Source organism: Pieris napi, chromosome 13 (assembly GCF_905475465.1).
Source record: "Pieris napi chromosome 13, ilPieNapi1.2, whole genome shotgun sequence".
NCBI lineage: Eukaryota > Metazoa > Arthropoda > Insecta > Lepidoptera > Pieridae > Pieris > Pieris napi.
Window position 1 is genome coordinate 3919839 of NC_062246.1, and position 13768 is coordinate 3933606.

At 33.9% G+C, this 13768-nt stretch overlaps 1 protein-coding gene across 2 annotated transcripts in view; it reads right to left on the minus strand.

The window, feature by feature from the left end:
* Nucleotides 1-417: 417 nt before the first annotated feature.
* The window catches only part of LOC125055372 (Down syndrome cell adhesion molecule-like protein Dscam2), a 49106-nt gene continuing 35755 nt past the window's right edge, over nucleotides 418-13768 (minus strand). The window contains exons 21-34 of one of the 2 annotated variants that reach the window (XM_047657810.1): nucleotides 13091-13161; nucleotides 12234-12477; nucleotides 10246-10427; nucleotides 9549-9672; nucleotides 8863-8992; nucleotides 7933-8117; nucleotides 7012-7188; nucleotides 6605-6834; nucleotides 4593-4905; nucleotides 3896-4124; nucleotides 2020-2123; nucleotides 1328-1465; nucleotides 863-934; nucleotides 418-552 (exon numbers count right to left, since the gene is read on the minus strand). In XM_047657810.1, coding sequence (XP_047513766.1) covers nucleotides 527-552; nucleotides 863-934; nucleotides 1328-1465; nucleotides 2020-2123; nucleotides 3896-4124; nucleotides 4593-4905; nucleotides 6605-6834; nucleotides 7012-7188; nucleotides 7933-8117; nucleotides 8863-8992; nucleotides 9549-9672; nucleotides 10246-10427; nucleotides 12234-12477; nucleotides 13091-13161 — 2225 coding nt within the window. In that variant the 3' untranslated portion in view covers nucleotides 418-526. Of the gene's footprint in view, nucleotides 556-862; nucleotides 935-1327; nucleotides 1466-2019; nucleotides 2124-3895; nucleotides 4125-4592; nucleotides 4906-6604; nucleotides 6835-7011; nucleotides 7189-7932; nucleotides 8118-8862; nucleotides 8993-9548; nucleotides 9673-10245; nucleotides 10428-12233; nucleotides 12478-13090; nucleotides 13162-13768 lie in introns of both variants that reach the window. The other variant, XM_047657809.1, reaches the window with a different exon arrangement.

Consider the following 13768-nt stretch of genomic DNA (forward strand, 5'->3'; position numbering starts at 1 on the left):
CGAGTAGGTATCGATCATTTCAAAAAATTTCGGAACCCTATAATCTATCAACACGAAATTAGGTTAATTTCAATGTTGATTATTCTATAACTTTAAATTTCAAAAATGAGGAAATAATCGATAAATAAATAAAACGATTATTAACAATCGATAAATTAAAAACACGATTTTTTTAAGTGAACGTCACATCACTTATAACCAATAGAAAAGTAGAAAATGGCGGATTGTTTACAAATTTTAATACATTACACAAAACTTTAAATTTTTTATAAAAATATTAAGACGCGTTTCCGGAGCAAAACTCACTTGGAGGTGTTCCAATGAAGGTCCCCCGGACACTCCTAGATAATTAGTATCGTCAAAAACGTGAGGTGGTATTTAACACCCAACCCAGTGAGAGGAGAAAATGAAACAAAATTTAATAGAAATAGATAATATAATTGTAAAAAAATTGTATACATATTAATATGTATAACAGAATTCATTAAGTTGACTAGATATTTACTAAATATTCGGCAGTGAGTCCTCAACTCCCCGATTCTTGTGAACAACCTGCTGACAAAAGATAAGCATTATATTGCATATTTAACACTATTTATTTAAATTATAAAAATGCAGCAATCTTCAATTATTTGTATTAAGTATTAATATTTATAATTAAAAACCAGGTTTTAGGTTAGCTAAAAAGTTAAATAATGATCGGCTAGAGTGCTTCCTTAGACGAGTCATTTTACTATCATATCAAATTGCATCAAAGCGAGCGCTCACCTCGCTGGTATACCATAGACAACATTTATAATATTTCTGAGATTTTAATAAATGAAAATGACGCTAATTAATTTAACATATATTTGAATCTTACCATGATCAGGGCAATAATGTCGTCTGCGCCTGCGCCTTCGTTGTGCTTCATAAGCATCCAAACATGTTTCTTCTATAATAAATAGTATAGCCATAAATGAGGGTTATTATCGTTCAAGATAACAAAAAATTTCAAACTAAAAATAGTTTTTGAATGTCTTACAACAAGTTCGTTGATCTTTATAGTTGATTGATTATAGGTCCTGGCCTCAGATTTCTGAATCTGTTTCATGATCATTTTTAAATCTAATGTAGTAGGTGATCAGCCTCCATTGCCTGACACACGCTGTAGACTTTTTGGGTCTAAGACTTGTCGGTTTCCTCACGATGTTTTCCTTCACCGTTCGAGCAAATGTTAAATGCGCACATAGAAATAAAGTACATTGACAAGACGCATAGGATTACTCGTAAAAATAATTGATTAATATATTTTATTGCAGCTTTATTCTTACAAACTTATTCTTACCATCAGTGCTGTGTGGTGGCGGTGCCGCATCATCGTCATGACGAGCCAGGGCTCGCAGTTGCAGAGTGTACGCTCTAGAACCCGGTCCTACACCCTCACCACCCGCGAAAGTTGCATATGGACTTATCTCGTAAACATCTATGTAATAAATACTCCAGCTGTTACTATGAAACTTACAAAAGCAATACCGATTCCGACGGGGCAAGGCGATTCTTTATCCGATCGATCTGAGTTCTTTTTGGTCCAGTTTTAAAGCTTTACAACACTAAATTTAAAAGGAAACTTACGCTATCTTTACAAAAATCAATTTTACTAATTAAAACTAAAAAAATGTGTTTCCCGTAATCAAATTAAGGATTTTTGTTGGATTGGATGTCTAGTTAAAATGTGTTTGAAACCAATATAAAAATTCATACAACTAATTAATAATACCAGTATCAGCCTACTTTTAAGAGTAATTGGGAATAGTACTGATAATCAAATTTTCTCTAATATTATTTATTTATGCATAATTTTGAATAAATATAACAGATTAATATATAAGAGAGCAGCTATGGTTTTATTTTTATTTTATTCGAGGTAAAACAAAGAGGGCATTTGAGGTTTATTAAAAAAAGAAAATATATAATATGTCGGTCCCTTTTTGCCAAAATTTATTAAAAGTTTAATATTGCATATATTGAATAAATTACCTGGGGGATCGGGAGGTAGTTTAGGTGTAGAGTGCGGCGGTCTGTACGTGCCACAAGCTGTCTTGTCGGCACTTGTCGTCACCCGAGGCATTGCACCATCCGTCCTGTGTAATAAATCTCACGTTAAATTGCAAGGTCTAAATCTAAATTATTTTGGGTAATTGGGTGTAATTATAACAATATTTTTAGAAGTCTTAAATACGTTATGAATATTAGTCAACTTTGCTACAAAACATAAATAAAATGCCGTAATAATTGTGCTCGTAAAATTTGTGTACACTGATCCACGCTATTATAATTTTTTTTTCGATTTTTTTTATTGAGGTCACGACTTCCTATTGGGCTTAGTACTTTTAAACATCTGCAGTCGTACTTCGTAACTTTCTAATAACTCAATTTTGAGTTTTGTATTGCCACCATCACAAGGTGTAACTTTGCGCTACGGATATTGAGAGAACTAAATACGTCGAAAGTTTACACCAAAACGTCGGAATCGTTATAGAGTACCAACGCTATAAAAATATTGGTAAGTACTTTTAACCGGTATGGACTTACTCATACGATAATTATTGTGAGACGATATGAACTAATAAATAGCATTCAATTAAAAGAAAAATCTGCTTATTCTGCCTGGAAATAAATGTATCGCCCTAATATTTGGTTTCCGAGAAACTCATTTTGAAAATGTAATAACCATCATCACAAAGGGACCAAATGTTGTCATGGCAACATCGAAAATTGGAGACCTTCCAATTAACTTATTATTTGCTGTAATTTACTGAATTGGAAAAAATATTTGACAAAAATAAATACGCGCAATCTTATTACGATTTCTCGAATATTTCATATTTCTCGGTTGTAGTGGATGTAATCAGTACCTCAAGCATAATAAGCAAATCTAAGTAGACAACTTAGTTGTAGTTTTAGATTTAAGTATAAAGTCTATACACTATAGGGGTAAGGCCTAATTCATATATTTGTCTGATTGCTCTTTTAACTAAAGTAATTTTTCCGTCAAATGGTGTTTACGCTGGCTTAAAAACAGGTTTAGTTTTAATGATTTAATATACCTCATATTATACGCAGTTAAACTGCATATTAAAACTTAAAGTAAAAGTAAAGTAAAAAATCATTTAATCATGTGGGTAACATAAAGTACACGTATGACTCGTCAGTAAAGAAATATATATTAATGCTTCTAATTTTACATTTACTGCCAGTTCTCAAATCAAGGGCGTAGAACGGAAGAGAAGAACTGGCAATAAACTCACCGCCACTCTTTAAAATCGCCATTTTTTTTTACACAACGTTTGTAAGGAGCTGCAACAATTACACCATGTTCCACATGACATATCAAGTAATTAATAATAATAACATAAATTAAAAAAAAAACAAAGGCTTGTCCTCTCTCAGCAGGAGGCATGGTGAAATAGGAGCACGCACTTATATTCTCGTGGGAACAACACGCAAACACATAGTCGAAATAAGCAACATCACCACATACACAAATTCAAGTACGACCAGTCACCACAAGCAGCACCCGTTCATGAGCATGACGCATGGCCAGCCATCGGCCCCCACGCCATATTTTAGGGAGAGAGACAACCCGACGCATGGACGCCGCCACAAGCAATGACATTTAAGCGAGCATGACTGAAGCGAGCATCCTTGAAATGTGAACTGGGCTACATAAGAAAAATAATAATAGTACCTACGACTTATACTGAAATAATTTGATACCACATGGATCACGGTTTGTTCCCACTTTACATTTTACTTACATACGTACATGGTTGGTTGTATATTTTTACTCGGACATATCGTAAAAATAATTGAGATATTTCTTCTAATATAGGATGCGAAAAATCTAGCTTACCTTTTTCTTCTGAGCAAAATAGCAAGTATTGTAAGTGCCGCTACGGAGAGAGCTGCACACAGAGCGAGCAATAAAGCCAATTCGCCAGCCGTAGCGGGGAATGGCGCGTCTACCTCTTCCGCGTAACCTCCTTCTGGTGGACTTGTAGTGAATTCGTAGACTTCCCGTGTCCAGCCGGCTTCGTTCGAAGCACGGGCTGCCACGCGGTAACGTGATCCCGGAGTAAGGCCTGGTAAATGAAAAAGACTATGAAGATTATATTTTATAATTTGACGACTCATTGGTCTAGTGGTTAGTACCCCTGACTACGAATCCATGGGTCCCGGGTTCGAGACCGGCTGAGACGAACATCGACGTGATGAGCATTTGGTGTTGTGCTTAGGTCTTGGGTGTTTAAATATGTATTTATATGTCTATCTACCTATAATATGTATGTATATCCGTTGCCTAGTACCCATAACACAAGCTTCACCAGCTTAGCATGGGACTAGGTCAATTGGTGTGAATTGTCTTAAAAAAAAAATACAAAAAAAAAAAACGTGATTGCTTATTGAGAGTCCATATTCCGATATACTTCTCCCGATAGTTGACTACTGACAAATTAATTATTGTTTTAAATAGGCATCGAATAACATTTAGCTTAACAACATAAATTATAAAAACAGCAGACAAAGAATGCACCAAAGAATTTACTAACCTCCCAATATGACTTCACCACCAACTGGTACATCCCTAGCTCCTGCCACACCTGACCCAGCCCACTCCAGTTTCAAGGCAACTGGACCACACCCTCCATCAGACCACATGCTGGTATCAAACCGCGCATGTGTAGCATTGCACCTGATCCATCTATTATCGGGTGGGGGTACTGGGGGACCCCCTGAGGTCCGGATGGAAATCTCAGTACCGGGTGGACCACCGGCAGAGCCATATGCCCGGTACGCTGAACCGCATCGAAGGCCGGCGAGAATTGCTGGGCCTGGACTTACAGTTTGCACCCTCCATTCGCCCTATTATAACATATTATGACAACAATTTTTTCAAATAACATAGAACTCTGTATATTTTTACCATAAAGTATATTAGACTTCGAAATATGGAAATCATAGTTCGCGGTAAGTTTTGTTTATAAATATCACCCTAAATTTAACTTATACTCGTATAATCATCTATTTTTTTTACATTATTGCACAATTTATTATAAATAAAAATTTATTATACTTTGTGCTGTATTGGCTGATTTATTTATTTTATACTTTGAATTAACCAGATATGGTTAAGTTATAAAGTATTTTATAGCACGTTTTAAATATAGCGATGTATTTATTACAAAATTATAAGGAGTCTTAAATAATAAAAGGAAATAATTAAAGACTTATGCCTAACGGAAAAGACAGGAATTTATGTTGTCAATGTCGGATGAAGTCAAGTGAGTAGGTTTAAGAAGCATAAGTACTAAAGATGCTTTGTATTATATTCTTATTTCAAGTATCACTTCGAGTCGTTTCATAACGAAATTTATAAAGTACAAAAGAAAATAAACATTTTATATTCAAGAATATTAGAGAAATGAAAAGATTACGTTATACTAAATTATTTCTTAATAAGATACAATTTCTCAGAATACTCTTGAGAAGATTATTCAAATTGACTGAAAGTAGGGCAGAACTACATTTTAAGATTCTTGTCTTTATGCAAATCCAATTGATGCATTAGTAACGACAAGAGTATTATGAGTCCTATAATTCCCAAAGACGGAATAGGGCAACATTTCTAAGTCGAGTTTTTGTTAATTCTTCTAGTCATTTTTTATTGGTTTGGTTATATCATAAGGCCGTTTGCCCACCACCGCCGTCACCGGGACGTTGCCGAGAACGAGATGACGGCGCCGATTTAGCGATAAATACATTTAATATGGTTCACCGCACGCCCGTCACCCGAGCGCCGTCATCCCGGCCGCCGATGTTTCGAGTAGTTCGGCGTGACCCGAAATAATCTTGTTCTTCGAACGCCCTCGAACGTATAAAAGCAGAATAAGCAATTGTCGCCGGTTGAAACCAGCCATCCTGCTAGTTGGTTCTATTTCTACTAAAAAGTAAAACGCGCACGCACGACAAAGCTCTAGAACTGAGCCACTGATATATCGGCGCGGTGCACACACGATCGCCGTCACGTCATCTTAAACTCGGCCCGAAATAATCTCGTTCTCGGAGACGTCCCGGTGACGGCGGTGGTGGACAAACGGCCTCAGCCTGCTGTGTAACGGGACAGCATGATGTGCTTTTTTCAAATACCTTCAGAAGTACCAACTTTATCTATCATATTTGAATAATTTTATCCACAAAAAGGTCTTCATTAACATTTACTATTTAAAATTATGTGATGAATATTACTGTGAAGATTTTTATCATTTGAGTACACAGCCCTGTATTAGAGAATTTAAAACCTACAAAGGAAATGAGATATACTACAATTTATTGTTTAGAAAAATTTAATATAAGCACTTGAAACGACAACTTATTCCGTAACATCAGTTACATATCGACGGTTTCATTAACAAACTAATATATTCAATGATATATTTATTATACTTTTTTTAATAATTAAAGTATAAAATCTATTAAGTATTATTCGCTAAAGGCGTAATAAATGTAGGTTATATAAAGAAGGTTAATACTTATACGGATATAAGACATGAAGCAAAATTACCTCAGGTGCCGCAAGCCTCCAATGCAGTGTATACTCTTTAGGGATGGCATGTCCCGGCACTCTTGGAGAAGCTCTGATCTCCAGTTCTAGTTCTCTAGACCTGGCTTCAATAAGTGCCAACCCTGGCGGAGACGGGGGTCGTAAGACAAAAACCCGCCACGTCACCGAGTCTGATCCATGCGGGTTCTCTGCTACGCAGGTGTAGTTGTCTGCGTGTTGGAGTTCCAGGTCTACAAGGTTAAGAAATATTTGATTGTGTCGATAGTAGAATAATAGGACTGATTTTTATGTTTTCCTTATTCTATGGGTTTCATTACGATACAATTTTCTTTAGGTTTTTCGATTACGAGAAGATCGGAAAATATATGTCAATGAAAATTATGTCAAGACAATGAAGAGTTGCTTACTTCTTATCATCAAAGCATCTCCATCCAAATGGAATGGTGTTCGAATGTGAAGTGGACTACCACCTCGGAGCCATCGCTTGGAAGGAGGAGGGACTCCACCCACCACACAACGAAGTGATAGAGCACTGCCTGCTGATCCTACAGCGACTCCACCGAACGATGAAATTCGGGCTGGAGCTATAAGGTATAATGTTTAGTACAATAGCTAGATAGAAGAGACAAAAAGCTATATGAAGGACACTTTTAAATACGTTTTTCAAGATAGAAGATATATGATGTTTTTATCTAAAAACAACAAATAAATTTATAAATTTAATAAAACAATTTATAACCGGATTGAAGTTATGTATTTATAATTATTTTTAAATTTAACCGACGTTTCGACTTAACAGCGTGCGTGGTCACGGTGACTGAAGACGAAAAGGTGTTGAATGTCAAAAAGTATCACAGCTGTAGAAAAAGTTGTATTATCTGGATTTATTTCCCCGGAGTTGGTATCGATTAAATTATGAAAAATAATTGTAAATACATAACTTCAATCCGGTTAACAATTGTTTTATTAAATGTGTAAAAGTTATGTCAATAAAAGACAATACTAAGTTTATAAATGTACAAACAGTTATGTAACCTATCAAAGTGGTAAGCGCGAGGGCAACCACACTTCGGACAACTACCTATATTAAGATTTACGTTCACAGTAACATATAACGATTAGGTTTTCTTTAGGGTTTGTGTAAAGGTTGTGAATTGAAAGAACTTTCCACGTAATTACTAAACCCTTTTACAAAAAATTTGTAAACTTGAAGTGGACAGAGTGGATAATGATGTGAACATATTATGTGTAACAAAATACTTAACAGGAAAAACATAATATGTATGGGTGTCTCTATTTTCTCTATTTATACTTCTGTTCTTACTAACCCAAAGCAGTTGTCTGACACTCAACAACAGTGGAGGTAGGTCCCTCTCCAGCGCCATTGGCGGCTCTAACCCAGGTTTCATATGTTCTTCCTGAACGTAAGCCTCTTAACGTCTTCATACATTCCACCGTAGACCCTTCGCTCTCAGTACACGAGTTCACTCGGGTTACGTTCGCTTCTTGGGACCTAGTTGAAGGCAGTTTTTTAAATTGCTAAGCGGGATTTTTATTTATTTATAGACATAGACATAATATGTATTACTAACAAAACATACACACAAAAGAACAATAATCAAAAAAAAAAATAAAAAAGATTGAGAGATAACATTTTTTTTCTTTTAAAGACGGTAGTGTGTGAAGAAAGTGCGTAGTGCGTGTGTGCTGTGGTTGTAATTGTATTCAGTTAACGTTTAAACAATACGTTTTTGTTAGAGCTATTACGTTATTAATTTAAAACATATACATTTTTATGTGTGCTTTATGCATAATTTATGTAAGTTATTGAAGTACGTCCATTTCATGACTAAATAGTTTTATTTTATTGTACAAAACTCAAATGAAATTTGTGATTATGTTGTCTTAGTGTGAGGAGGTTATACGAGTAGTTACATAAATAATCAATTACTAGGTTTTGTATTGTTAAAGTATAATAACTTTTTATAAGTAGATTTGCGAGAATGTTGCTATATAAATATGTGTAGTAGTATCTATGGCTCACCGAAAATAAGTGAAATTACTAATTTTTAAATTATTTTAATGTAACTAATTTTCATTCTTTCATTCATTTAACAATATTTCAATAAATGTGTGATTCGTTGAATGGTTGCAAAGAGATGCGGCGATCGAATTATTTCCCATGTAGTTGTTTAAATTAAAAAAAAAAAAATCAATAGCACAACATTTAAAAAATATAACTATTAAGCTTTCCTCACCCTGCCATATCCTTGATATAGAGCGAGTAGTGTGTTAGCCTTCCATTTGGTTCTACGGGAGGTAGCCAGGAGGCGCGAAGAGCTCTCTCACTTAGAGCAATCAGCTTGATGCCACTCGGTGCACTTGGTACTACGATTATGAATAGCATTGCTCCAATTATAATAAATATATACAATCACATTCTATCTCTATATACAAAATTGTCACAATGTTATATATAGAGTCTATGAATCGGCTACTACTTATATTTCAAACCCCTAAGTAATAATGGAGGCAACCCAAACAATTTATTTTTATTTTTTAGAATCGTTTTTTGTTTTTATTTTTTTATGATACAGCATACAAAAATACATACAACCCTTGATTTTAACCCCTACGATCAACCCCTATGATTCCTATAAATAATATACATGGCAAAACAATGTTTGCCGGGTCAGCTACTATATTATAATTATATGCATATTTCAGGTACACTTCCAATGAGCTACCGATTTCTTCGAGTACGACACCTAACAAAGAAAATTTCTGTCTAATTTAATGATGTGTTTTTAAGGCAATAACAACAACCCGTAACAATTTGTATTGTTAAGCTGGGACTTTCTGTTGAATAATATAACAACAAACCCGCTTTTAAATTTCTTATAACTTAATATAGTCATTAAAAAATTCATGAAGTCTTTCTTACCGTCTTCATCAGTCCTACAGACTTGTGGTGGAGATAACGGGCCGTCTCCCGCAGCATTGTGTGCACGGACTCTTATGTCGTATTCAGCAAATGGCGTAAGGCGAGACACTGTTGTTTCTTCACCCTATTAAATATATTCATTTAAAGATACATGAATATAACAATTAGTTATATTCGTATGGTTAAATATATGAATGTCAAATAATCACGTTTTAATCTTAACGAATATTTCAATTAAAATATTTTTTTATCTTATATTCGCGTAATTAGTTATATTTAAATTGTATTTTGGAAGATCCCTTTATTTATATTATCAATGCTTAGTATATTCTAGGTATATGCAAGGTTTTCATACGTTTGTATTTACATATTAATAAGTATTGGTGTGCAACTAGATTAAGGCATAGACATCACGAATAATGTAGGTATACTATTAAAGCGTAAATCGACAATGTACCTGGCATTGCAAGTGCTTCGATATGATGAAGCTAAACGTGACTTTACAGGACCTAAGTTGAAATATAAGATAGAGATATCTTCATTAAAATTAATGAGATGTTGGTTTGTATTGTGTTTATTTAATTTGTGTGAGGAAGCCCTGCTTGCATTGCAAGGCAACACGTCAATGTTACAATACTTATTAATATACAAACTTAATAATATAAGAATATTACCTTTTTTTAAATTTAAATCATACCTGAACACGTAAATGTGCATCCTGCACTGGCTGTAATGGATCGGCATCGCGCCTTGTGTATTGTAGAGTGTAGTGAGTGATAAGCCCGCCCCTTGAATCGAGGGCGGGCGGCCGCCATGACACGCGAAGCGATGTGGAACCGCTTGAAACGCATGCTAGGCCTTCTGGACTTCCATTTGGGGCTGTTAAATAGATTTTTAAAAAAACCAAATAAATCTGTAAAGAACAGTAACTTGGCAGTCACTTTACACAGAAAAGGCTTTTGTTCGTTTCGAAACTCAAAGTATTACAATAATCTTAAAAAATAGTCCTATTCATTATATTAGGCAATTTTAAAATTCTGTATTTTTCATTATGTAATATTATCAACGTAACTCATTCTTTTTTGGTTTACTGTTTTTGTTCTTACGTCATATATATTTAAACATGTGTCTATTATTAAACGTATAAAACTATTTGAATATATTATATATTTGCCACAAACTTTTTAAATTTGTTTTGATTTCTTTCTTAATAATTTTTATTATTACTTTGTAGGTTAAGACAATTGTAAATAATGTATACTTGATTGTAAATAAATATTATATTTTTAAATATATATAGTTTCTAGCTAGCTAAATATATATAATTATATTTGTTAATACAAAACAATAGCTAAATTTAAACGTGAACTTTGGAATTAGGTTTGAGTATAAGTGACTAGGATCATAAATAACTTAGCAAGAATTCAAGTCACGCTTGGAATCTGACATCTTCCAAGACAGTTTCCGTTTAAACAGAGCCAAAGTGGAAAATGTGGAGAACTATCAGTTACAAAGTAATTATGAAGCTGTCACGACCTTTATAGAAGTATGAAGATGTTCGGTTACGAAACTATCTAACTTGATAATATAAATTTAAATTTGACTTTATGAGAACTACAATATGGGGTACGTAAGTTTGTGATTTTTGAAGTTATACTTCTTTAGGCGCGTTTTGAAAAATTTATGAGAGTGAAATTTTACCTGAGACACAACATTGTCAGTGTGATTATAGCCGGCGCGAGCGAGATGGGAATAAGACAATCTACAAGTAAAAAGAAATAGAATATGCGTGAAGTTAGCAGCTATGCCAAGAATTTTGAATGACCATAACGACATTTACCTTTTAAACAAATAAAGGAGTTTTAATATTTTTTTCAAAGAAATTTAGCAATGCTTTTTCACAAAGACCTATTGTTAAAAGTTACGAAACATACCTAGTTATTTTCATTATACAAGTGCGAATTTTATATGTGCGTCTGAATTATAATCAGAAGTGATTTAAATTGAATATTTAAATCAATACTAATTAAGTATAACTTCTTACGTGCGTACATAAGTATACCGTGTACCCTTTTTTTTGTTATATCTACATTATTGTAATTGGTTTATGTCACTCACGTGTACTAATTTGAGGTTGTTCATCAAAACGTTTTTGCAATAGAAGCAATGCAAGAGTTTAATATTTTTTTAACGAAAAATAGTTTTTTTTTAGTATGTTACTTTGAAGTTAGGTATAAGTGGGGATATATTCCCCGCTTAATAATATCCGTTAAAGTGTGGGTATCCAGAGTATATCACTAGTCTCCAATACACATAGGATGGTAGACAATTGATGAAACAATTTTATGTTTAAAAATAAAAGTGCTATCAATTTGTTCCGAATCGTTTGACCTGGATCGAAAAAGCCACGGTCCAATTAAGCCATTTTGCATTTTGATAGGAAAATTTATGACGCACGTATCATGTCTCTGACGTAGATATATTGACGAGGAAATAAAACGGAACTTTTTGTATTACCGAGTTCATAATTATTTATTGTCTCAGAGATTTATGGTCCAGAAATTTGGTGCTATGCAAACCCAATTGTTGTAACAAAAAACATTTTACATAATATCTTCAAATTAAATTTAAATAGGAAATAAGTCTCAAATTACATGCATGTTATGCGTAAAAATATACACTTACGTGATTCCAAAGAATGTCGATAGTGCGGTTGTGATGCCGGCCCATTTCCCGCTGCGTTATATGCTCTGACTGTAACTCCGTATCGTGTAGCGGGTTTCAGGCCTCGTATCGTCGTACTTGTCGCATCAGAACTCGCTCCACTTTCTGAAGCATTTTCCATACTGCCCTTGCCTTCTTCCGATGCCTCCCACCATCGAACTGTGTAGCCTAGTAACGTGCCGTGCCAGGATTCACGCGGTGGTGGCTGTGAGTGTACACGTGGTAAACAGATAAACTAATATATTATCTATATTAGAGTGCAATCTCGATAACTCGAACCTTGTAAAGTCGAAATCCTCAGTAAGTCGAAAAAAATTGCCCTAAATACGCGGTATCTCGAATTATTTAGACTTTGTAACTCATACAAAATGTTATTTCCCTACGATAATACATATTTATACTCTATAACTCGAATTTCAAAAAGGAGATTCTGTAACTCGTAGTTATTAAAATATAATGACGTCTTACTTGTAATTCCCCGAAATAATAGCAAAAAAACCCAAAATGAATGTTCGGGTTCGGGGCTTCTAATATATTGTTTTTGTCTCGTACACGTGCAATGAATGAATACATTCATTAAAAATATATACTACAAAACTTAAGTTGAATTATTATTCAAATTCGACTATAAAAATCGTAAAATACACTTAGAAATCGCGTATCTCGAAGTTCTTGTTATGTAAAAAATCTATTATTTTGCCGTTCCCTTGTCATTCGAGCTACCGAGATTCCACTGTATATTGATATTTAGACTTTAAACAAATAAAATGCGTATACAAAAGCGTATATAGAGATATAGATAGAATAAAAATGCAAACCTGCCAAGTGACAAGTAGCTCTCGAGCGCGGAGAGCTCTCAGTGATATGTCCCGTGGCACTCCTCCAGGCGCTACAGATTAAATTGTTGTTGTTAGTTCAACACCAGTTGTTATTGATAGCTTGGAAAATTTATTATTAAATATTTCCTGAACAGTATAGTTAATGAATCAAAATTTGATACTCATTTCTTCCTCAGATTTTTTCAAGATTTACTTTAAAAACAATGTGTCTATATTACTTATTTATTTTAAAGAATTGCGTTGTAATCGGTTGGATATCATCACCTGATGAATACGATACCACTTGGCAAACACAGAAAGGATTTTATTAATCAGGCATCTTCGAGATGGCCAACAACAAGAAAAACAAATGATTCTGAAAAATTAAAACATATCTTTTAAGATAGTTAATACTCAATTTATTTATTTCAAAGTTTTAATGAGTTATATGAATAAGTTACGCTCCTAATCAGATAGTCCAGAGTTAACCTTCACAAAATCTAAAGTTCTTCTTTCAATTACAGAAATCTACCTCTTTTAAGTAAATCCTTTCAACTTAAATTCTTAGCTAATTAGTGAGAAATTCTATAAGCGTTATGAATGCTTATACCTTGAACTTTTATTTATATTAACTCTAAATAACCATTCATAAGCTGTTCATATTTAAAATTAAGTGAA